The sequence below is a fragment of the Phalacrocorax carbo genome (assembly GCF_963921805.1).
Source record: "Phalacrocorax carbo chromosome W unlocalized genomic scaffold, bPhaCar2.1 SUPER_W_unloc_1, whole genome shotgun sequence".
Lineage (NCBI taxonomy): Eukaryota > Metazoa > Chordata > Aves > Suliformes > Phalacrocoracidae > Phalacrocorax > Phalacrocorax carbo.
In genome coordinates this window covers 2,926,877-2,953,068 of record NW_026990243.1, presented here as the reverse complement: position 1 = coordinate 2,953,068, position 26,192 = coordinate 2,926,877, and the positions used below count along the sequence as shown (strand labels likewise).

The following is a 26,192-nucleotide window of genomic DNA, read 5'->3' as shown; positions in this document are numbered from 1 at the left end:
AATTCTGTTCTGAAAAGACAGATGGGAAGGCCATCTTAAAAGAAATTCCTTGACTACTTTCCAAGCCAAAGTTTGCACCCTCAGTTTAGCAAGCATAAATTAAGGGCAGAGCAATTTCATAGAATCCTAGAATGGTTTGGGTGGGAAGGGACCTTTAGAGGCCATCGAGTCCAACCCCCCTGCAGTGAGCAGGGACATCTTCAAATAGGTCAGGTTGCTCAGAGCCCCATCCAACCTGGCCTTGAATGTTTCTAGGGATGGGGCCTCCACCGCCTCTCTGGGCAACCTGGGCCATGGTTTCCCCACCCTCACTGTAAAAAATTTCTTCCTTATATCCAGTCTAAATCTACCCTCCTTTAGTTTAAAACCATCACCCCTTGTCCTGTCACAACAGGCCTTGCTAAAGAGGTTGCCCCCATCCTTCCTATAGCCCCCCTTTAAGTACTGGAAGGCCGCAATAAGGTCTCCCTGCAGCCTTCTCTTCTCCAGGCTGAACAACCCCAACAATCTCAGCCTGTCCTCATAGGAGAGCTGCTCCAGCCCTTGGAGCATTTTTGTATTTCAACAGGTCCATGTTCTTCTTGTGCTGAGGGCTCCAGAGCTGGACACAGTACTCCAGGTGGGGTCTCACCAGAGCAGAGGGGCAGAATCACCTCCCTCGACCTGCTGACCACTCTGCTTTTGATGCAGCCCAGGATACATTGTTGGCTCATGTCCAGCTTTTCATCCACCAGTAGTTTTCCACAGGGCTGCTCCCAGCCTGTATTGATATCAGGGGTTGCCTGGACCCAGGTGCAGGACCTTGCACTTGGCCTTGTCTCAACTCCGCCATGCTGGTCTCTTCCCTTCCTTGCCTAATTTCTTACACTTGGGGACAGAGCTCTTGCACTCTATGGAACACGTCCTTAAAGATCTGCCAGCTCTATTCTGTTCCCTTGTCCCTGAGGACCATTTCCCAGAGGATCCTGCTGACTAACTCCTTGATGAGCTGGAAGTCTGCTTTCCTAAAATTTAGGCTCCTGACTATACTCCTTGCTTTTCCCGTACCCCTCAGGAGTGTGAACTCCACCAATGCATGATCGCTGCAGCCCAGGCTGCCTCCAATCTTGACATCAGCAATGACCTCACTTGCATGGGTGACCATCAGGTCTAGATGGGTTAGCTGGGATGCATCCTGAAACACATCCTGTGATGCATTTTTTGCTTTCTGTTAGTCAATAATGCGTATCTACTTCAAATCCCTAATCTCCTGCACACCAGCAACCAGTGGCGTTTGTACACTGTATACCTACTACCCTATAAAGTTGCAAGGAGCGTCACAGAATCATTAACAGATTATCTACTGCACAAGGAAGCTAGTGCCTACAGCACCAAGGCTGAAATACTCAGTATCAGGGTTCCCCCCCCAATTATCACCCCAGTGTCAATCCCATTTCCCATTTCTGCTATTTTCAGTGCATATCATTTCTTAAAATTAGGTTGCTCTACAGTGAAGTATTAATATGATGGCCCAGCAAACGTTCCCCTAGAAAGCAGCCAGTAAGAGAACTCCAGCCTGAGAAGGTAGCTTAAAATAGAGAGACAGTGTTCTTCAATTTGTGATCTGAAAGACAAGAAAAACTACTGAATGAAATGGCAGGAAGGGTTTTTTTTTATTATTATTTCTACTCATATCCAAAGAAAGTCATGCATCCCTGAAATACTGAGAAGTGAATTACATGGCTTTATACAACTCCCTGCAGTTTTCAAGGGCTTGCATTATAAAATTAAATTAGGTATTTCCTGCCACAGAATACACACACTTCTAATATAGTAAACCCACTGAACAACTTCAGGATCATCACAGACAGTTGAGAACACTTCATTAAGATACTTTTCTCACATGAATGTACAGTCTAAAATATTTGGTAGAGACACACTAATATATACACTAAGCCAGTGAACAGAAATTGCTTGAAGTTATTCTTATTTCTTCAGTCAGATATGTCAGTTTATTCTGATGATTAAGTGCTTTGGCTTGAGACATGATATTAATCTAGAGAGCTACAGTGTTGACAACAAAAGCAGTGTATTGTTCATAAGGTTACAAAGCAAAAAATAGACTGCATTTGAAATTAACCTCTAAGTTTCACTCAACAATTGTTAAAGAAATCCTACCATTATAATTTGAATATAAAGGATTATTTTATAAAACAAATAACCAAAAGACTTACATTCCATCTGTTAACAGTGCTAACATACCAAAAACTGTAGCTGTGAACTATACCACACCCTCCTCTGCAAAGCTACCTCTCTACACACACCATTTGGTATTTGCTGATTCACAGGCGCAATTGAGTCTTTTTCTGCAACCCTCTGGAAGCTACGTGTCTTTGCATCTTTCCACTCCTTCAAATGCAAGTCTGGAGACAATGAAGTTGCATGTGCCTGTCTTTAAATGCCTCCTTACTGGATATTCCAAAGAGAAGAGAGTCCTTTGAAGGCAGAATTTTTCGAGAGTCAGACATTACTTCAGTACAGTAGCTCTGCTGTGCACTTTATCAATTTAACTCATCTAATACCCACTTAACCCACACAATCCGCACTGTACCTAGGTTACTAATTTTCATTCCTCCTGCTCTAAGAAAAAACAAGCCTCTTTCCACTCCAACCCATGAAAAACCAAACCAACGATACATCCCTTGATTCCACATCAAATCCATTATCAACATCTTTCCTATCTCTTCTACAGGATAGGATCAGAGTTGCACCTAAGACTCCGCAGCATTCTTTTTCCACAGTTATCCTCATCAACTCTTCCGTGCCAAATTCCTCCTCTTACCAAAAATCCTCTAAGGTTGCTTGTACTTTCTCTGATCGGGTACTGAAAACAGAAGGCAAGCTTGACAGCCAGATCCACCCCAAAGAAATGGCACAAGTACACATCGAATCCCTCCCTGAGAGCCCTACAGATGGAATCTTGTACTCTCTTGCTTCCAAGGCACATCCTGAGGAGCCCAGTGCACTCTTACTCACAGGAGGCTGGCATAAGTCATTCTGGGAAAACAGCTCTCCACAGCCAGAGCACACCAGCCTGCTACATAGGAAATTACCATAAGGGTGATTTGTGTCAATTCTTTTAAGTTGTTCTGTGACCAAGACACAACAAGGAGTAAGGAAGGGGAACGTACCTAAATTAAAGGTGGCTGAAGTGCTTATGGAATCAAAGGATAACCAACAAATGCTTAAAAAGAAGTGTTTAAAGAAATAAATGGGAGAGTTGCATTTCAGAACATGAAATCAGTGCCGGTCCCATACCAGTGCCACCATCTCACCTCTCCCACGGCCACGTTTCCCACGGTCTGAAGGCCTGTCTCCTTGATTGTTGTCCACTCCATTCTCTTCAGCTCTAACTGTGGAGAGAGGACAGCTTAAAAGAAGCTTTAGAAACTCATACATGAGACAATATAGCCATCTGCTTAACCCAATCCCCAAAAGAAAAGGCAATATTTTGAAGTGGGCTGGTCAACAGATCTCAGTCGCCCCTCTTCTTTGGGAGCCTAGTTACAAGTAAGTTATGTTTACTTTGCACCAGACAATTATGAAGCAAAATATCTAATAAGAGAGAAATGTCCCTCAGTAGACACGCTTCTGGTTTTTGGAGGGGAAAAAAAAAAAAGTAAAAAGTGTGGCGTTTTGCAGCCTACAGTATTAAATTAGTTATGGCCTCACCTCTAACGAGGTAGGAAATAAAGCTGCCTCATACTATGCTTCCTTGATAACATGCTGGGTGGCAACAGTGAAAGAATAAGGGATAACCAAGAATAACTACTTCTGTCTGCCCATACCACATCCCTGTACAACCAGGGAAACTTAAAAGAACTCTCTTCTGTATTTAAATCAGAGGTATTATGACTGGGTAAAAGTGAGGCATTAGAGAAGTACTGCAACTTAACTATTTTGTGGAAAACTCCCAAGGAGGTACTCTGAAAGATGGCTGGCTCCTTGAAGAAAAATAAAAAAAGAGACTGGCCACTTAAAACACTTTTGAGATTTTGTACTGCGCAACTTTTCCTAATGGTAGCAACAAAATCATTAATGCTTGGACTGGGAAGAGAATATCAAGATTTGGTAACCATCTGAAAAATCTTTAATTCCAGTTCACAAAAACAGACAAGCACCATCTGGCTCTGGCAAAAACTTTGCCCCTCACTTTCATTTTAATAGATCCGATTTCAATTTGTTCTAAGCATAGCTGCAAGTTTTATTTGTAAATATTTTTCCTGCTTTTAAGTGAAAAGCTAAACATACTTTTTTCATTCCAGTTTCTCTGCTCATCTATCAGTGTTGTGTATGGCCCTTATAGGCAACGTATACAGCTTTGATACTGCTGATAAAAGTTAATAGAAAAAAGCAACGTGTAACCAATGGTGATCTAGTGCAATACTACTTAACTTGGAAACATGTTTGCTTTTCTAAAATGTATTATTGCACCTGTATAAACTGTAGCAAATTTTTAAATGTTTCAACTCAAAGAATTTTCTCTGTTGTAGAAACTCACCTTTGGTTGGCTTATGTGAGTAATATATGCTAGAGATTAATAATGATCCCAGTCTTTTCATTCCCTTTATGAGAAGATGAGAACATCTTCAGGTTCTCCCACTCATAAAAAGAGATGGAGTCAAAGCTGGATATTTTTTTCATTAAAAGAAAAAAAGTGTATCAGCTGTGCAGCAACATACTTGCTCTCAAGCAGTCTTACAAAGACTCAATTCTAAAACTTACATAAAGAACAGCGATTTCTACAAGATAAATTAATCAAAGAAGGACAGAAATATAAATTGAGTTTCTGAACAAGCACAGACCATCCCAAAACCAAGTCACACAGACAGATCAAGCACACCTGTCACACAAACAAGTTACAAACCCTTCAGCACTGAGCTATAGCTCGGATGGACTTTATTCCATTAAGCATTTCATCTGAACTCAGCCAGTTTCAGCTGCAAGAAGTGTGTCTGAATCTTTAAAAATGAATCCATATACATACACTCTTGGCCACGGCTGCCTCCTCTTCCCCGTCTGTTGGAACTTCCCCATCCACGACTCACTTCTCTGTCCCCTCGTTTTTCTCTATTCTCTTTGTTTTCTGAACTTTCCTTTCCAAGGCTTTTCTTCTTTCCCCCTACAGTCTCCCAAGAAGTCTATGTGGGTAGAACAGAATTAGATACAAAAGTCAAAAAGGAAGGAGACAGCTCTCAGTGCATACTTCCATCTCACACCCCTCCAGTTCACAGAAAAAAACAGGTATTTGCATAACATCACATATGTAATGCCTTGCAAACTACACTGATACAAATGGAAACACAGGCTGTATTTTTGGGAAGAGATGAAAAAGAAACAGATATACTGCATATGCAAATAAGGTGCCATCAACTTGAAGCACTACATGAAGCCATGACCTCTGACAGGCACCTACATCAAACAAAAGGTTGGCTATCAGTACTTTTAGGTCCTGTCTTCTTCTCAATTCAGACAACAGTTCAGACAACAGCAACTCAGAAGCCCTCACGAAGTAGGCAATGACCAGCTAGTCCAAGCTGCCTAGAATTGAGAAAGCTAATGCTATTGAGAAAGCAGGTAACAAAGCCATTTACAAGTATAAACTCAATGTTTCAGTGTCTCCTTTGAGAGAATAAGTACTAAGAGAATGGTTACTCTCTCATTTTTTGACATGGTATAGGTGAGAAAAAAGCCTGAAATCACTTTTCAATTTCATCTCCAGTATAGAAGACTACACCACCATAAGCCAACTTAGGTGAAGCACAGACAGCGTGGATTAGAAATACAAAACTATGTGTTTGAGCAACACCACATTAGTTGTGCAACAGAAAACTCTTTCCTCCAGTAACTATCATATGGCTTCACCTGCTGTAGCCTGTGTAACTGCCTTACACACTAAAACACTCTTAGAACTTTAGACAGACTTCACACGGGGAAAAAAAACCCCACACTGCACTGACAACTGAAGAACCAAGTCTATATAGTTCAGAATGCACTACTATTTCACTGATGGGCATGGTGCCAAAAGATCTTAGACCATTTTAAGAAATACCCAAAACCAGATGATCCTGCAAGGCTTAAGGGGAAGCAGCCTTTCCTTAGTAAGGTTTTACATGACTTGGGAAGGATCAGTAAAAGGATGACTATGAAAACATCAGATCCATGCTTTCCCACAATATAATTTTGAAGAAAGCCTTGAGAAGTTGAGCATGTCCTTTAAGACAGAGGATGATGCTACCTCTGGGCATATGAATCCATCACAGACTATCAAAGCTGCCTATTTTTGTAAGAGAATTAACCAATTAGCTTCAGCTGAGGATGCCTGAGGCAACCCAAATGACAGTTGTAGGCCTGACCTTTGAAAAATATGTAACAGAAGCCGCCTTGCAGGCCTGATCTTAGATGGAAATAAGAATAATCTGAAAGGTCCCCTTTGTTCTATCTTCAGAAGTTTAGGAAGTAAAACATAGGCATAAAATGGATCTTACACGTGTAGGAAGTTAAATGAATAGAAGTCTTGGGCAAAGAAATATGCCCTTCTCTACTCTCGTCCACAAGCCTATGTCTATCCAAAGCCAGACTGTCACAACTGTTGCAAGTGAAAAGCCTTCATAAAGACTAACAGTCACACAGCATAAAGCCTTAAAGATCACAGCATTAAAAAAAAGACAAAACTGGCAGAGTACCAAAGAAATTAGACATTCTAGCTATCACTCCTTGCTCTTCTAATTCCTCAAATCAGATAGATGCATCTTCTTCCAAATAAGGTTAAAAAAACAGCCAACACCTAGTGCATCAAAGCAGATCTGCATTCAGAACTAGTAGTACCTCTGCTTCCAACTTTACATCAAATCCACGGTTAAACTGTTCTGGAGTACAAACAAACCCTTCAAGTTGGAGGCCCACAAATTTCCATAAAGAAGAATACATTTCTTCATGCTCTGATGAGGAGCCCTTCTAATTAATACTGCTTCCTCCTTGAGCCCTTTAAGTTCTATCTATTTGTTTGAGTTGCATTTTATCTATGGAGAGCAGTGGGTTCAGAGGGACTTGTCAAAAGAGCAGAACATGCGGATATGTTGCTTCTAATTGATAAATGAGTTCAGAAAGTTTCTTCCATGCCATGAACACTTCTAACAATCTGCTAAAGAAAGAATTTAACATTCTCTATCAACCAGAAAACTATTTTTAACTAGAAAATGGCAAATACGAGAGGTACAAGAGAACACAAAACCAGCACATTATCAAGAGAGATTTAATTGAGGTGAGATGCTCTCTTTTACTCTCAACTTGCCAACTCACTATTATATACTTCTGTTTTAGATGACCTCAACTCTTATAAATGAAAAGGGTATAGAAAAGTAAGTCCCCTCAGTCAGAACAGTTTGTGTCCTAGAGATTTAGGGGGTGTGTGGGGTGAGTTTCCCCATTAACAATAAGCCAGACTACACAACCTGACAAATCACAAGAAATACTGAATGTTCAGCATTAAGAAAGGAAGTCCAGATTTTTTTCCCAATTTAGATGAGATGGAATGTAGTTTACTGCCTTGGATAAGCTATAAGTCCCTCCAGCAAAAACTTCAACTGCAGCAAGACGTATTTTGCTGATATCTCTTGGGATAAAAAAATTGCCCCGTGCAACATTTTAAGCAACATTATTTGTTGTTATATACATATTGTTTAGCCTCCTCTTTCTGTTTTTCAATAAAGTCATGCAAATGAGCAACACAGTGAAAGAGGCACATACTTGCTGTATCCTCTTCTGCCATTAGTAGCATTGTCAATGCAACTTTCAGATGCGGAAACCTCCTCCAACTTGTGGCAATGCACACCTACAGAAGTTGCATGACAAAATATCTGCCTCCCCTTTAGGTTTGTAAAGACTGCCCTTTGTGGCAAACACTTAGACTCAGGTCTCAAAGGTTGTGGAGGTGCTACAGAGTAACTACAAACATTGCAGGAAAAAACAGGCCTGTGTCTGACAGAGCACTGAGTTCTGGTGCAGTTAAAATTGCTGCATGTAAATGAAAGCCAGAGGACTCTGCAAGAGACCAGCTGAACACCCACAACACTTTCAATGTTCAGCCTACTCTAAGGTATGCATGCAGTAGAGAAGCTGCCCCAGTGTCACTTTCCTTCAAAAGAATTTGAGTGGAGACATGGAAATCAAAAGCTTCTGAAATATTACTTTCCCAATCACTACTTAGAAGTGGAAAGGCGCAGCAAACAAAGAGCTGTTTAATATGAAAGTAAAACCTTACCGTGTCTGAACTTCCTTCCAGCAGTATGTTGATTGCTCTGTTCACATCCCCATTACAATCATGTAGTGCCACTATGCACTCATCTTGGTTTTTCCCCGTCACTTCCATAAGCTGGCAGTAAGAGTCAGACATGTTAAAATATCCAAATTATCATCATAAGAAAATAAGAGTTAGTACCACCACAGATTCCAATAAAGTGCATAGCTACTGTGTCAGAGCAAACTGAAATCCTAAATAAAGGTATCTGCATTTTACAAATCTGCTTGGGATTCAGACAAGAGACAGGAAGAAACACAAATTAAACGGTAATCAAGAAAACACTTTTGCACTTCCCCCTCCCTTTAACTTTATGCTTGCAGCAAATGCTGTCGTCCCAGAGACAGCAGTATATGAGAGTAAAGATGTAAAAGACCAGGATTGCTCCAGTATCATCTTCTCTCCCCCTCCAACAAACATCCCCCTCTTTATGCCATTGTGTGAGAACAGACATAAGGTAAGCCATGGCAGAGAACAGATCCATCTGGAAAAACATCCAGACTAAGAAAAAGGTTATTTTGCAGCCAGATTAGCTCCCTCGATCCATTTCAGCATAAAGCCACACAAAAGGCATAAGCAATGGCTACTTAAGGAGACCTAGTACTGAATTATGCTCTGTGGACCTGCAGTGCACATCCTGAGGAGTGTAGGATGGAAATAATCAGTGTCTGTCATGGGACATCCAGCAACTTCACCCAAAGGAAAAAAAAAACAAACTATATGAACTAGAAATATATATGCACAATGTAAAATATTGGAGATTTCCTATGCAGAACTTAGTTCTTATCCTTCTCACCAGCAGAACTACAGGGACTATTGATGAGGGTCCTTTGGCTTCAGGAAGTACAAGACCACTTCTGGCACAGCAACAGAACAAGTTTACAACAACAAAAAGCACTTAAGGCTTCAGAGGAGGTTTTACAAAGGAAAAGAAATCAAGAAATCTGCTCCTCTGATGCATTAATGCATTCATGCTAATTCTTCTTTCCTTCTGGGTATACTCCTAGGTTCTTTTTGAGTTGTGATGTGTTCACTAGGACAAAAATACCCACAGCAGAACAGGGATCCGGATTCTCAGTACTGCTTGAATTAACAGTCCCAGCTATAATTCAGTAATGGAAGCTCAAGCATCTACACCCAGAACTCAGCATGGTAGAGGAAATGGTGTGAGATTTCATTGTCACAGTGTAATTCTATCATTTTAATGCATACACAGACCTGGGAGGTCAGAATTATTTTTTTTTTAAATAACACTTCAATTCACCTTTAAGCTATGATTAGATTTTTACTTTTCCTGAAAAACAGCCAAGATATTAGCAAATTCAGTTTACACAGGTGACATTTTTCCCATGTGTGTACACATGTGGACAGTCTGAATGTACTCTTTATTCTGATGATCATTAAGCATCAGGACCATACTAGAGATACAGTCTGGAAGAGACATCAGCAGGGGATGAGTTCTGGCTTAAAGGCTTGTCTACAAAGGAAAATACACTGGTATAACTATACAGCCAGAGCTATATTTCCACACAATTTCTTGTAAACAGACTTTACAGTGCAATAAGAGCACCTTTTCCTAGTTCAACTTATGTCCTTCTGAAAAAGATTTCCTCTAAATCAGAAACAGACGCTCTAGCTCCAACACGTAAGCCAGCTTTAGAGCACCTTATTACAGGGCATAAAATCTCTGTACCATAAGAAACATACTTGTTTCACTTTATCTTCAAAATCTGCGTCGTTCTTTTCATAGATCATCTGAGCAAGGCGAATCTGTTCTGCTGTCACCTGAAAAATGCAAACATCCAATAAAGTACACAAAAGGTAACAATATCTTTCTTTAAAAGTATCTCCTATCACCACTATTTTTTTTCCCCTCCAGATTCGCAAAAAGAACATACACAACAAGCACAGAGGCACTATGGGGAAGGGATTATCATCATCTCTATGCCCATTTTGTAGTTAAAAAGTTAGCTGGGGCAGAAGCAATTTCAACATGTTATAACACGTTTGAACCACAGTTAAATGTCACCACATAGACAAGACAGACATATAATAAAACAGAATTTACCACAGAAGCCTACACTTTGATATTATTACTTTTATTTAGTATCTACCACTCCAGAGTTAGAGTTTTATCATAACAAACTGGCAATGGCATTTCTAAATTAACCACATCTCTGATGATTCCTGCTCACATCATCTTCCACAACTCTCCCAACAACAACCTGACTGTAGTTTTATGAGCACTTAAAAAGAGACTGAGTCATGCCTCAAGATATTGCCCATGAACGGCTGTACTTATTTTCTTTATAGGCAAATACTGGTCTCTGAAAACTGCTAAAGGATCTTGCTATTTATGAAATATTTGGTGCTTCTGTAATGTTTCTGGACAACAAATCCATGCTGGCAACTTCTCCAAAAGCTGAAAGACTAAAATGGATGGATGCAGTAAAGTGCCATAAATCCAAATAGGGTATGGCTGACACAGAGAGAAAGCAACTCAAGAACACTAATGTCTCATCATACAGGCCACTCTTCATAGTGAAGCATTTGCAGTCTGCTTGAACTGCACTCCCATGAAAATACCAAAGATAACTGTATATTACGTGATCCTGGACCTAATTTGATCTCTGCTCCAACAGAAGAAGCTATCATCTCATGCTAGAGAAGGCTGATACTGAAGAGAGCCAGGACCTGAAATAGGAGTTGATATGCTGCAGAAGACTTCTTCATTGAGAAGGGGACCACCTCATCCACTGAAATTCTCGACAGAAAGGATTCATCCTGGTCAGCTGGTTGAATCTCACCTTTCAAAGTCTCACTTCACAGGATACCCACATAAAATTCTGTGCCTCACAAGTTCAGACTTAATCAGCCTCAAACTGCTTTGCTTTTGGAGTTTACCACAAATACAAGCTTTAGAGGAGGTCACCAAGTGTAAAACCTGAGAAAAGTCTAAAAATTACTCCACCATACACCACCAGCTGCTTATTTTCTGAGAAGTTGCTGCAGCTGTCCCAGTTCCTTGAGGGAAGCAACATTTGCTGTGCTCAGAGGTGATGTTCCAAGACAATTAGCATTTGTAACAGTGTTAAATACTCTACATTACTTCATGTTTTCAAAGCATCATGCTGACAGCTTCATACATCAGTCAGTAACAGAGGAGAGACTGCTCTGGAATTCCCTGCGCCAGCCCTGGTGCCACCCTCCACAAAAGCCTCCCAAGTCAGTGTGGTGCTCTATGCAAAGAAGCTCTCTTGGTGTCTGCTGAGAGCTTGGTAGAGAACAAAAACAAAAGGTCTGCTGGTTTCAGGAATTAAGCCTTGTTGATCCATCTTCTCGCTCTGACTTCAGCCTCCTCAGGCCCACTGCAACTTTTAAAATAGTGAAGAGATTTCCTTTAACAATATCCAGAGTAAAAACATTCAATGTAATTTCTGTAGAGACATGACAACATATTTGACCAGAAACAGGAAACCATTAAGATTAATTTTTTCCATAAACCAACTTCTGTCTTCTAACGTGGACATGAAAAAGATATACCAGTTTTATAACAATATCAAATGTGTGACAGTATCTTCAGTTTTCCTGTGTAAGGAGAGAGCTTAGAAAAACAAGTAGGTGCAATATCACTAATATTTATGCCGGTGGATTACACCCAGATGGAATTGAAGATTCAGAAGAAAAAAAAACAATGAAAATCTAACAAGATGCATTTACTATACAAACACCAAATCATTTTCACAAAAAGTTTTGGTTTTTTCCCAGCAACTGGTAGTTCTTTATTTTTAAGGCACCACTGTTACAAGTAACACTGCAGTATCCTATAAAAGGATATAATTATGTTTTAATTGCAACTAAGAAAACAGTAGCATCTTAAGATAACTAAAACTTTACTCAACCTTACAAGATATATTATCTTTGCAGCATAACAGTGAAGGAAAAATTTAACAACTTCGAACTACCAGAAAACAGAAGCGTGCAAAACAAAGTTAAGTGACAGTAATAGGCTCAGATCTTATAATAAAATGGTATATTTATTATCCAGAAGCAATGGAAGAAGAACTGCAATACAATTTCTTAAATAACTTAACTGATGATCAATGTGATATAATGACAATGAAATCTCCATTTGGGAAAGCAACATTATTCTACATTCAGAAAAATGAATCAGTGGTAATTGAACAGTAAAATCCCACATTTCTGTTGATTTGTAAAGCCTGACTAAGGAAGAAGGTCCATCCGATATCTAAACGATAAAAAAATATGGTGCACTAAACCATAATTGCTGTATATTAAATAACCATCTTTTCCACTGAATTGACCAAACCAGTATCTATTATACAAGAAGTAGAATAAGTGGACAAAATGCAGAAAAAGGTCAGTAAGACCTAATGCTTAAAATCAATGAATTGCATAGGTTGGAAATGTCCTCCAGTGATACTCAGTGCAACCTCCCACGAGAGCATGTCTCGTCAGAGGAGCTGCTTGGGGCCACAGATCCTACTGCCTCTCTCTAATCCATGACCATATTCATGGTAAACATTTTTTTCCTTTTAACAGCTGGAATTTCCAGTGTTCCAACTTGTGCCACTGTCCCTCTGAGAAGAGTCTGGCTTCACCTTTTCTGTACCCTTTCATGAAGTATCTGAATAGAAGATACGATCCTTGCCTTGCCTTCTTCTTAGGGCTGAATGAATCCAGTTCCCTCAGCCACCACTCATTCATCCTATGCTCCAGCCTCTCAGCCATCTTCACAGCTCTTCGCTGGACTTGCTCCCATCTGCCAAATGTCTTCTGCCAGGGAACCCAAAACTGGGCAGAATACTCCACTGCTGTCTTGCAAATGTCAAAAAAGGGGAAGCCACCACTTCTGTCAACCTGCTTGGTATATTCCTGCAGCCTTACTTGTTATAAAACAAAAACAAATTCAACTTCATCTATTGAAAGCTGCTTTCTAAATTCACACATTAGCATGAATCACCACTATGCAAAGCACTGCAATGCAAGGAGATAAGGGCTCGAGCTCACATAATTAATACTGTACAAAACAGAACAGGAGCCCCTCCATGTTAAAGATCAGTCTAGAAAACAATAAGACACAGTTTCCCAGGGGAGCACCTCTAGATTGATGCACGCTCTGCCAGCAGAGAACTGAGGCAATTATTGAATTGATTTCAATTTTGAGAAGTACCTGACAAGAGAATAACGAGTTGCCAGGAACAGAGACATTTTGCACTATCTGTAACCCAGACAAGCATACAACCTAACTACTCTGCTACTGAGAATCAAGACAATGGGGTAAGAGCTTAATTTCAATCTCGCAGATACTCAAAATAATTTTAGTCTGCTGGTGGATGCCCACCTTCATTTCACTTTGTGAAGACACTGCACAAGAAGGTTAGGGTTCTGTGACTTGCAGATACACTGAATCACGCTGTAGAACACAGCATGCATCTAACAAAGCTTTTCCCATCATCCAAATTCCTTTATCAATCAAAAATCTTCTAGCATCATGAGGCTGGTGTATGGAAGAGCTCAGATGTGAGGACACTGAGGTCACAGGACAGAAATCCTGACACAGGCACAGAATTCCTCACTGATGGGAAATGCTGCTGAAGAACACAAAGCTCCTTTAGAGACAAGGATATGGGAACAACTTAATGCTGTGCTAGACTACTGAGCAGTTAAAGCAAGATATCAAACATACTCTTCCAAAATAGACTGATTTTTACTGTCTTTTCTCAGTTTTTACTGACTTAGGGAAGAATATGCATATCATTACATGCTCACTTTCAACTCAAAGATGATTATATAGCAGCACATACCTGTACTACTTGTTTCTGTGGTTGTGTTGGCTGTGTGGTTGAAATTTGCATTTTGTCCCGAGTGCCCCGGGTACGTTCACTGCCCACTGAAGTCATCATATACAGTATATACAAAACAATGTATGTACAAAATAGAAAATCTGAAAGAAAAAAAAGAGCATGAGTTAAGGCAAGGTATTGATTCAATACCCAGATAATATACAAAATGCAATAGCTTGAACTCTTCCTGCCTTTACCACAAACTCTATACAGAGACTCCTGAGAAAGCAGCTTTAATACACTATTACCAGATTTATTGCAGTCTTTACAGTAAAGGGGGAAATGCAGTGGATAAAAAGTGTTTTTGTCAGCTGATTGGGATCTGTCTAGATCTGTACTTCTGAACAACATCTAAACCTCACAGCTTTTCCCAGTTATTTAACATATAGACTTTTCTATCTGCTACTCTGCTGAAATTCCAGCTCCAAGCTGTATTACTCCTTAAGTTTCTATAATACCTACTGTCTTGTTTTGATGCCTGGAATTTAACCACTCTCATACCCACTCAGAACACTAACACAAAAAAATCACATTTTCAAACCAAGTCATTCCTTTCTTCCCTATCATTAAACTGCTTTCCTGCACATATACAGAGGTCATGGCCAACACCCACTCATCTTGCCTTTAAATACAGCCTTCTGTAGCCAGTAAATTTTGTTTTATGTTCTCCTGCATACTTACAGAAATTATTTACAAAACTACCTGTTACCCTGCTTTAGACATACTTTTGTTGTATGGCAACAAAGAAACCCAAAAGAAAACTCAGCCCCTGCACACACATCAGTGCTATGCCATATGTGGCAGTCAGCTTTCATTCTCAGTCATCCTCATCCTCTACCATTAAAAATACTTTTAAACAAGAAATTTATTATCCTCCCTGTGTTTGTACAGCATCTAACAAGGTTAACTGATGAGTATGGTTTATAGTAGCTATGATAACTGGAAACAGATCTCTTAACCAGTCAGAACAGTCACAGTTAACTGCCTGGTTTCTGTCCCCATGACACTGGGAAGTAAAACCTGCAAATTTAGGGAACTAAGGACAACCTGCATGTGGTGCAAATGGGCAGAAGGAGATGTGCAAACAAGCAGTAAAGTGCTTTTACTGCAGCCCCAGCGTATGAACACGCCTCAGCATGCAACTTGTCAGGGTGGCAGCTTTGGTGCAAGCTGGCTATCACCAAGCTCAACATTGAATTTCTTTATGTGCTAGTTAAAGCGTTCAATAAGTCTAAGGAGAAAGTATATTTCCATGAACTCTTACATATTTAGCAAGAGAAGGCCTGCCTTTACCAGGAACTGACCGTAGCATGAGCTAAACTGGAACACTGTGTTTCTCCAGCTTTATGAATATGTTCACCAAAGCCAATCTGTCTCCCAGTCTAACTTTGTTGTCTTCTAAGACCCAGAAGGTCCAGGCCTTCAGAGCACTGTGCTTGACATCCTAAAAGCCAGATACAGTCAGAACAAAAGGTTATTCAAGCTCATGACAACATGTTCTATGGAAAGCAAAATATTAAGTAGATGTAGAAACACTCTGAACAGCAAGGTCAACACTTATCACTGACTATCTGGTCATGGTTGTCCACTGATATTTTAAACGTGTTATGGACAGTCTTCAGTTGAGTTTGCAGTAGAAATTACTTTTGCATTAAAATCTGCTTTATAAGCCTTGCTGACTGGACTGCCAATGTCCAAAAACTAACTTAAGTTTATATACACTAATAACGACCTTCGGGTCGGTTTTTCTTTTTTGGGGTGGGCTTTTTTGTTTTGGTTTGTTTTTAAGTATTGATCAGCTCATCAAAATTTGAGCCTAGCACAATAAGCAATAAAAAAAAAAACCCTGAACAGAGAACACAACAGAAAGCACTAACCTCTATGAAAGACAAGCTAATAGTTTCAAATATGATTGTCTGGAATTAGCCCACTGTGATTTAAGATATGTTGAGAAATTATAACTCCACTGGGTCTCAATTTGTTCATCATTTATCAATTAACATCATGTTTACACAGATTCTGGTACCTAGAAATCCTGACATACATTTCAATACTATTTTCTCTAATTTCACCAAAGTTACTCAAAATATTGCAATCCATGTTTTGGACATGACAGCAGTACACATACATTAAAACAAAAGAGTTTTCCATTTGTTTGTAAAGCATATGCTAAACTATAGCCTACACTTCTGATAGCCAGGCAACCTGTGGTTCCTGAGGAGGATTGTGTCTTTTCTCCCTCTCCTAACATATATTTTACAGTGCCTCCATGTCACAGCTGTTTAAGGCATGTTTATTTTTCAGGATGAAAGGATACTTGAAGGAAAAAGGCAAAAGCACACAAGCATTTGAAACACTCCTGGGGGATGAAGCAGCACAGTGAGATCAGCCTGCTGGTAAGAACAGAGCCCAAACAATCTCAACAGTGTAACAGGATCTTTAAAGATCCTCATCTTGCTGACCGTGCAGGTCACGAGCAGCAATTTGGCAACAGGTCCAAAGCAGAAAACCAGCAAAGGTGAGAGCCTTTTCCTGGCAGTGGTATGGACTTGCACTTGCTTCAAACAAGCGTGGAAATACACCCTCAGTTTGACATTCCCCATCAAGCCAACACAGACAAGTTATAATCCATTTCATACACAATCCAGTCTTCTTAAAAGCACAATTAGCAGCTTAATGTAAAGGGAGCTTTAAAAATAAAGCTATTTTGTTTCCCCTTAGTTGGCCCCCACTGTCTACAAGCAGTGTCCAGACACAGCAACCAGCCCAGCCCCAGCACACATAAGGAACAGCTGAAGGGCCCTGCTCCACTGCCAATGGTGCACTGACCAGGGAAACATCACACCTCCCTGGCACAGGCATGTCTTCACTACACCGGGCTGAGGCTTCACACCTTACCACACCTACTCTTTAGAGTACACCAAAGCAACAGGCAGAAGGGAGGCAGTTAGTCACTGCCTTCAAATTACCATAGTGACTACAATTTTGAGCATTAAAGTGGGATATTGCTAATTAATAAGATGGGGCTGAACAAAAACATTTCCTTGCTCGCAAAGCAGCTTCTTATTCTCTCCAATTCCTCATATTAAAGTCTGTTTGGCAGGCTGTTGTCATAGCAGTGAGTAGGATATAACAAACTGATGAACTTAACTGCAGATCAAATGAGGAAAGAAGATTTGAGACTGGAAGACAACTCAATTAAAATATGTTTAAAAAAATATTCAGACAAGCAGATGTTTCAGTTTCCATGTCAGGGTCTGGCTCAGTGCTCAAGTCCCTCATCAGCTGTTAATATTTGACCTTGTAGACAAATTGCAACTCTAGTAAGAAGCCAAAACAGCTGTATTTTGAAGAAATAGATACACATTAAGCAAAACAGACCCTCAGAGCACTAGCAGAAAAGGGGGAGAAAGCATTAAAGACAGGACTACCCAAAACTGTTGTGTAAAGGAGGTGGTCATACTTTCATACTCTGTTGGGGTTTTTTTTTTAGTGTCATGAAAGAAGATTGCTGTAAACTTTTTCACTGATGTAATCTAGTACCTCCAGAGGAAGGTTGTCTTTACTTCTACTTTAAAAACAAAAAAAAAGAAAACCAAAACAAAGCAAAAAAAACCCAAACCCTTGATCAGTAGTTAAGAAAACTGTTCAAGTATATTTAGCTTCTCAAGCACTAAGGAATTCAAATTTCAGCACTTCCTCATAAAGCAAATAACTAGACTTAGAAATGGAAAGCAACAGAGGCATTTCAGAAGAAAATCATCCCCAATCTCAAGGCCTTGTTTTAGTGTTTCTATCTGTACAGCAAGTTTAGCTCAAGGACCTACACTACAACAGTAGATATAGTATTGCATAATAAGCCATCACCAGACTGGTGATGGAATGGCAACAGTTATCCTAGTTTCCAAAATCGGTACTTAAGTATTGGGATCTCAACCCCCAACTTTCCTTAAGAGACCAAATCCCACCCACTCCCAAAGTCTCCACATGAACACATTTAATTGGGTTTCTGCTTTGGATTTTAGAAGGAAGAAAGGAAGGCGAAGAATCAAAGAGCAACTGAATGCATATCAACACAAAAATCAGGTTTTTAAAGCTATCATAATGCTTTCTTTGATCTTTTGTTCAATTTTCTTTCAGCAAGAAATCTAGTCCTTTTAGACTCAATGTCAGAAAAGCTAGAGATACACAGAATACAAATTGGCTTGACAGGGTGGCAAGCCCCGCAAGACACTAAATCTATTCCTGAACTTCCAGGGACAGACCACGTACTGCAATACCACCTAACTTTCAAGAATCCTTCTGAAGTTAAACATTCACTTCCATCAGCTGAACAAAACACTTGCCATTTCAATTCTTTTCCTGAGGCAGTCTCAATAAAGTTATTTTCTTGACTCTCTGGACAAGTTGCTGTGACAAAGAACACTGTGCAGAAATCTCTATGAACAGCTTAAAAGTGTGATTGCTTTTTTATACTCTAATCACAAAGCTACTCAGTCAAAGATTTCTCACAATGACAGGGCTGGGAAAAGGCTGCAGGACACTGCCTCATGATGGCATGACTACTGTACATGTACAATGAGTCTAGATTTTACTGCTACAGCAGTAGCGCAACACGAGCATGAGGAAAAAGAGTGGAGAAAAACATGTCTGCAAAGCATCAATGCAATGTATTTACCTCAAGTGCTACTGTCTAAAGAATCTCACCACCTTTGTTACTGCTTGAAAGGGGAAAAGAGTTTGCAAGAGTCAGATGTTCCTCAGGAGCAGTGCCGATTACTCAGTGTCTGTACTGCCCCAAGCCAACAATACTGAACCTGAGCTTACGGATCCTGGGAGGATTCATGTCACATCTTAGAGTCTTCTACAGTAAATAGGAAGAATATTGATGGCCAGGAGTAGACCTGCATGTATCACTGGCAGAACACCACAGGAGAGAGAAATTGCACTATTTGTATGCTCTCATGTTTTACCAAGAAAAGAGGATTACTGGGAGCGGCCAGAGTATCAACACAAACATATAAACTAACATATACACTTCCAGTTGTGTTAGCAATGCATACTGAATAAACAAGTGAACACTCTTACCCACCTTTCTTAAAACCCACCGAGTTGTTAGTTGAAATTATTATTCTGCCAAGTCAATCTATAATTAGCTAAGAACACACCCCAATATACAGAAAAGAGTAATTTCTCATTATCAGAAAAAAGTTAATTTCAAGGATTAGTATTCATAAGCAAATGTTATACAAAGAAAGACAAAGAAATATACAAATAGGTCTTACAAATAAAAGACAGCATTGCTTTGGAAGAAAAAGAAGTGCTCATCTTCAAAATACTAGAGTTAAGCAACGGCTGGTCACATATCCAGAGCCCCTCTCAAAAGCATGATGTGGAAGGGGGACTGAACAGTGCATGTTTTCCAATAGTAGAGCAGGTTTCAATCATGAAAGTTAAGTAATATCATTAACATTATTTATTAAAAAATTCTAATCTCACTATAGCTTTGCTATTATCCCAGTGTCTCTGCCTAACAGATGTTTTACATTTTAGTATATACTGATTATCTTAGCTTTAACCAAAATCTGCCAACTACACCCAATAAATATCTAGCAGACTTGCCCTCATCATTTCTTTATAATCAAACTTCAGAGGCAACAAGTGCCCTTATTCATACAGAAATTTCTGAAGGAGGAATCTAAATTTCCCCAAATTCAACTTTCACTTTTTTTTTTAAGTACAAGACAATCGCACTAAAATCATTGAAGCCTAACCAACTTCCACCTACGGCTTTATCTTTCACACAACCAAGGCAATCTTCAGACTGCTAAAAACCTGGTTAGCAAAAGCCACCCAGCTCTGCTTCTGTCAGAAGACAACACTCCTGAGGGATTCTGGACAATCAAAAGGCAGTGAACATCCTAGAAGATTCAGATGACTTGACTTTATGTTTCAGACTTCAATATCTACAAAGTCACTATTCTCATCTTTTGCTGCCTTTCTGCAAGAACACCATTTTAGATAGCAACCGGCTGGACTTCCACATGAAAAAAGAATAAAGTCCTGCTCCCTGTCCTAACTAATTATAAGCCCCATGTTTGCAAGGGCCTGCAAGATGCGCTAGTTACCAGCACTTACCATTGACTGTAATGAAACTTTAAATAACAGAGACCCAGTTAGAAAATAACATGCTGTTAGTCTATCTAAGCACCACTCTCACCTATCAGAGCTAGAGAATATTACTAGACCATAACACAGACCAGACCACAGTTGTTGCCATGAACTAGATAAAAAAAGCACTGCATTGATCCACATGGAAATATAATATATAGAAAACAGGAATTCTCTTTGAGAAACAGCAATCATGGGGATCCTGTGAGGAAGGGCCAAGCAAGTTCACTTTTGAAGTATGTTTCTCTTATGAGGAATATTGTAAGAAAAGCTCTGGCCTGTCCTGATATTCCAAGACCTGAAGGAAAAATTAAATATGTGTTCCTGTCATCTTTGATGGAAGGACCTAATTTCTTGCCCTCTATCATAGAAAAGGTTTTTCTTATGCAAACCCTCTCTAAAAGCTACCAATGTAAAAAGGAGATAATGTATTCCCATCACTGACTACACCGTATGCTGTCCTGAGCTGTCAACTGACCCAGTATCTCAGGTTAGGAAGCATACAGAGACCACAGTGACTCAAAGGTGGTTCCTGGTGCTTACACACTCCACTTCCTCTTGCTACAGGAAGAAAGGAACACCTCCATTTCAGAGCCCTCTGCTCTCTTATTTTCTAGCCTAAGGAGATAAAAGAAAATACTAGCCAAGTCAATACACGGTATACTCGCTGTTTATTCAATCACTGCTACATTCAGTGGTGAAGAACCATCAATGTTGCAAATCTCCTCTTCATACCTGTTTTCTCTGGGTTTGCCCCCCCAAAACAATTGAACAATCAATGAAGAAAAACAGAAAAGGTAAAGCCCTCAGTGTTTTTCCTCCTAAGGTTTCCTGAGTAGCATCTAGCGAAAGGGCAACACAGTGCCTAAAACTTCCAACAAAGCAGCAGCTAGCAGAACTACAGCCTAGTCACCCCCTACAACAAATACGCAGACTGAATTATACACTGCATTAACTAGGAGGCTTGTAAAAAAAACATTAACTAGTACTTCACAGAAGGAAAGCTTTATTGCAGCTGAGAAAAAAAAAAAACAACTAGCAGGTTTTTCAGGGTTGCAAATCATTACCTTCTGCAGCCAGAACTAACACAGCCTTCCTGAAGTCACATACTAGTGGAGGACAGCTGAGCAGAGTTTGGGACAAAAAATCATGACAAGAGTTTTATTTCCCATTTGGGATGTGGTTGTGTATTCATTCAAAGTTCAATCTGTAGTGCAGGTAGAACCCAGTTTATTCCATTAAAATCAAGTTTCAGCTCATATCTAATACCACACAACTGCTGTCAGCAGAAATAGCATTCCTGATCCCCTACTCCTTAACCACATAATATTGCTACTTCCCTTCAGACTAACAATCCTGCAGCTGCAGAGGGAGTTGGTTCAGTGAGCTGACCCAAGAGCAAACTAAACCCTCTAAAACAAAACAGTGAGTCAATTGAATAAGCTTATCCAGTGGAAAACTATGTGGCTATAGACAACTGCTGAATCTGACATGGGGGATAGGGATCAAGCTCACAAGGTAAGGGAGAACTTGCATTTCAGCAGCCATGCACCATTATAACATAGGTAAAATGTAAGGGTCCACATTTTGTTTTCCTGGGATCCAGTATAGCAAGACTCGATCCTGATCAGATCCTCTGCATGCGGGGGGGGGGGGGGGGAAATCCATTAAAAATGCCTACAAGGCATTTTAAAAAATAAAAAACTCCCAGGAAGGGACTCTGCCAGCAGAGTGACCTTGAATATATCACTATCTTATGGCACGCATATTCTTTTGAAAGCTGTTAAATAACAAAAAATAACTTTAAAAAATTTATTAGGAAAGCTAATCCAGATTAAACCAGTACCAGAACAAAAAAAGGTGCTGAATTGTCTTTTTCTCCTGCTCCTGTTACAAGTACTGAGAACTGTCAGCTTTGGCTATTAAACTACAGAAATGCACATTTCAGCTATTTGCTCTGATGTAATGCCCCATATATCTAAAAAGCCCCTAAAATTAATTATTGTTTACAGAGGAAAAACAAACTCAATAAGATTCAAGTTAAAACCCGCATACTCCAAATAACAAAGAAATAGCTAATACAACCTCAGAGCCACACAGCCAGGACAATATCCAGAAGAAGGAATTCGCTTTGACTAGGGTTCTTGTAAACAAGGTGGCACACAGGAAGCAGCACTCAACATCGGACATCTTGCTGCCAGATCACAAACACGCTCGGTGCTTGTGCTTTCCCTGCCCCTTCCATCTCCCTCCCACATCACCAAACCATGCTCACCTGAAACGGCTTCCAAAGGAATTCTTCGAATAGAAACAGATACAAGGAACAGGACTAAAAATAGCCAAGCAAGAGTGAAGACATTTGTGACATTCTCACACTGGCAGAAACACACTCAACTGCATCAAAAATAAAGGGGCACCTAGTTAATTCACAGTAGAACTGACAACAAGGAACAAAGTAGAAAGTGCCACCATAAAAAAAAGTTTCGGAGAGGAAAATTAATTCAGACTTGCAACACTCATCATATCACATTACAACACTCAACAAAAAGCGATGGTGAAATTACAAGCCACAAGTGACATAAGAGCAAATGCACCAAGTAATCAGTAAGGCTACATCTATAAAATGTGCTAAAAACCTCATGATATCAGATTTTTTTATTCTAGCTTCAGGAGTTTTGGTAGCAACACCAAAGAGCTCAGGTATCATTCCTGCACCTTGTACAGAAGCTACTCCTTGAACTAGATACTGAGGGAAGACCACCAGTATAGATCACTGCTTGTGATATGCTCACATATTCAGAAAACCAAAGAAAACCAGGAGTCTTGCTGGGGAAAAAAAGCTTTTTTTAAAATAAAGCAAGATATTCTAGAACATCTTTCTATAATTTTCCCCCAGATGATTATATTTCTCGAGGTTCATCTTAGGCAAGAGGAGAATCCACTAAAATAAAAACCTAATTTTTTCCCACAGTGATATATATGACTCTAAATATAAATTTCCAGAAGGAGGAAAATAAACAATAGTTTCTAAGGCAGTATTAAAGGTTTCCTTCCTTCACAATCTTATGCTTTTACTGTGCATAAAATCTTGATGAAAACTCATGACCATTTGGTTCAGTTTAGTTTTCCAAAGTAAAACCTTGCGAGAAGCAGAGTCCTTTTTCAAACTTTTTGTCAGGTGCTCGGAGATGAGCAGCCACAGAAACAGTACCGAGAACTGAAAGCCATAAGAGATCATTTTTATTTCCCTGCCAACTCTGGATCACTCCTTCTATGGTCGCAACCAGTGACAACCATCGTGTCTAGCTTTAAACAAGGTGGGTTTTATTAGTTTCCTTTGATACTAATCCTCATCTTGACCTGCTTCAGTCAGAAAACTTGATTTTACCCCAGGTTTTCCGATTTTATTTTGAGCATTATTTTTCTCACGATCACAACTTCTTAACTTGGTATCACTTATTCTTGTTCCATTGATCTAGAATTTTCTACAAGGCCAGGTCTATCTGATCTACACCAAAACAATACCAAGCTATCCAAAGAGATGAAGGATTAAGTGTCTTCACTTCAAACATACAACACGCTAGAAAGGAGCAGGTAAATAAAGTACCCTCCACACAATTCATCACAAAGTCTAGGCTGTTCTTATGTTTAACATTAAAAAGCAAAAGAAAATTTATCTCCCACTTCCTAGTTAGTTTCTTAATCTTTTTAAAGAAGATACCAAAGAGAAGAGTTACTCACATATGATGCCAAACTGCCCAAATTTTTATTGCACTTAATTCAGTATTTATTTTCTCTCCAACATGGGGGGGAGGGACGGGGGACGGGGACTACCCTTAGGCTTCTTCTAGACCCACAGTCACTGTTCCAGCTCCCCATCTTTACCATTTTCTGCAAGTCTGGACTGACTTAAATGTTACTTGGGTGTTGTGCATTTTGTCTCTGGTAGGAGTTTCTCACTCTCCCCCACCCTTTCTTTCCAAGCCAGGCTAGCTTATAATAAAATTGAAGAATGTGCAAATAATTTTTTTTTAAAAAAAGTTTGCAAAATCTGATTTAGCAAATAACGTTTTTCTTCAAAACTTCCTTCCTATTGATAGGCCATTAAGAAATTCCTTTTCACATAAATTTATTCACTCATTTTCTTTACTCTTACATTTTCTTTTAAATATATTTTTGTATTCTGCAGGGTCGTTCATTACTACGCTGTGCTACACTAACAGCTCCTGATTCCACAGACATATGCCAGCTTTATATACTGTGCAACACAACATTAAAATGCCTAAGTAGAAAGCCTGTTTTCTAAAACATCCCAAGAAGATATTAGTCACCTATTTTACCATCAGTCTAAAAGACCGAGCACTCGGCTGCAAGACCAAGTTACTCACTTTTGAAAGAAAAGGGACTTGCACTCTTCACGTCTTAGTTTCTGAAACAGTTCACTTATTAATTGCAGCACCTCACTCTCAGTACACATGTGAATTCTGAGATTGCATTTGGAATATGCTTTTTGCTAACTACGGTGTTCAACTCTAACAGTATTAAAATATTACAGGTATCAGCTTTAGAGATCATACTGCACCTATAAAAACTTCACTGAACAAATGATTTAACAATTACAATCTTTAAAACCATTTCAGCAGAAGCTGTATTGTAAACGTTATTTTCTCCTAGCAAACCAAAAAGCTGTATCTACACAGAAATTGAGCGAGGGACAAGCAAGGGATAACAAAGAAAAATATTAAAAGTTTTTAAAATTGCATTACAAACTTAACAGCTTTTTAATCACAATAATCATTTTCAGTCATTTATAGAATGTTATGTAAAAATTCTAGCACAACAGGGGACTGTTAAACACACTTGCTGTAAAAAGTCATGATGACACTGTAAATAAACTGAGAAAGCAAATTTAAAATACAGAACAGTATGACGACTTAAATGGGTTCTCAATTTAAACATACAAAAGACTATTTTTCAAGTTCAATGAGTACACTGCCCAAAACATGGCTTTTTGAAAACTACTTAGAACAACCTGATTCACTACAATAAGATGAAAATAAAAATCATAGAATGAAAAACACAACTTATCATTCTGCATGCCTCCTCTGATAAGAGCAAGAAGTCCAAGATACATACATGGCTAAGACAACAGCATCCACCCAAAGCTGTAATCAGCAGAAAGTAAACTGCTAAAAGGCTGCTCACTCTCTCACCTTCAGAACACTGAAACCTGCAGTTCTGCAGGTGTTTTGGGGTGGTGTTTTTGAAAGCATACAAGCCTCATATAAGTTGGTACTGCCTTTTTGGTCCATTTTCCCCATGTCTAAAATTTGAAAAACGATACTTACCAACCCTGTTGCTGTGCTCTAAAACTTTAAGGCAGAAGGTGTTGGCACGACCTTAGTTTTGATATCCCAAAAGAACCTTGCCATGAAGCCTGAGTTTTTGAGATTTGTTATCACAGAAGTTACTGTGAGATCACAGCTGCATCACAGGAATTTCTTTGCAGGATCAAATGCAAGAGACTGACAGAACGGAATGAAACCATTCCCAATACACTGCATTTAAACATCACTGAGTATACATGCAACTCTGAGAACAGCAACTTTGAGTAGAATTTTTACTTCCACTTATTCATGAAAGTCCATTTGAAGAGAGTTACAAATATATAAAAGAAAAACATTGTGCTCTTTTCAGAATTTTTTTTTTGCCAGAGAAAGAAGGGAAGGAAAAAAGCATGTTTAAATAGATTATCTCATTCCCAAAGCCAGAGATATAACTTCCCTTAAAACCATTCTAAGTTCTCAAATGTTACA

At 39.4% G+C, this 26,192-nt stretch overlaps 1 protein-coding gene across 12 annotated transcripts in view; it reads right to left on the bottom strand.

Moving 5' to 3' along the window:
* Nucleotides 1–26,192, bottom strand: part of LOC135310790 (ubiquitin-associated protein 2-like) — a 99,147-nt gene that overhangs the window by 62,519 nt on the left and 10,436 nt on the right. For 9 of the 12 annotated variants that reach the window (XM_064439757.1, XM_064439759.1, XM_064439760.1 and 6 more), the window contains exons 2-6: nucleotides 14,167–14,306; nucleotides 10,046–10,123; nucleotides 8,303–8,413; nucleotides 5,027–5,180; nucleotides 3,315–3,392 (exon numbers count right to left, since the gene is read on the bottom strand). In XM_064439757.1, the coding sequence (XP_064295827.1) occupies nucleotides 3,315–3,392; nucleotides 5,027–5,180; nucleotides 8,303–8,413; nucleotides 10,046–10,123; nucleotides 14,167–14,265 (520 nt within the window). In that variant the 5' untranslated portion in view covers nucleotides 14,266–14,306. Of the gene's footprint in view, nucleotides 1–3,314; nucleotides 3,393–5,026; nucleotides 5,181–8,302; nucleotides 8,414–10,045; nucleotides 10,124–14,166; nucleotides 14,307–26,192 lie in introns of those variants that run through there. The other 3 variants (XM_064439765.1, XM_064439766.1, XM_064439768.1) reach the window with 2 other exon arrangements.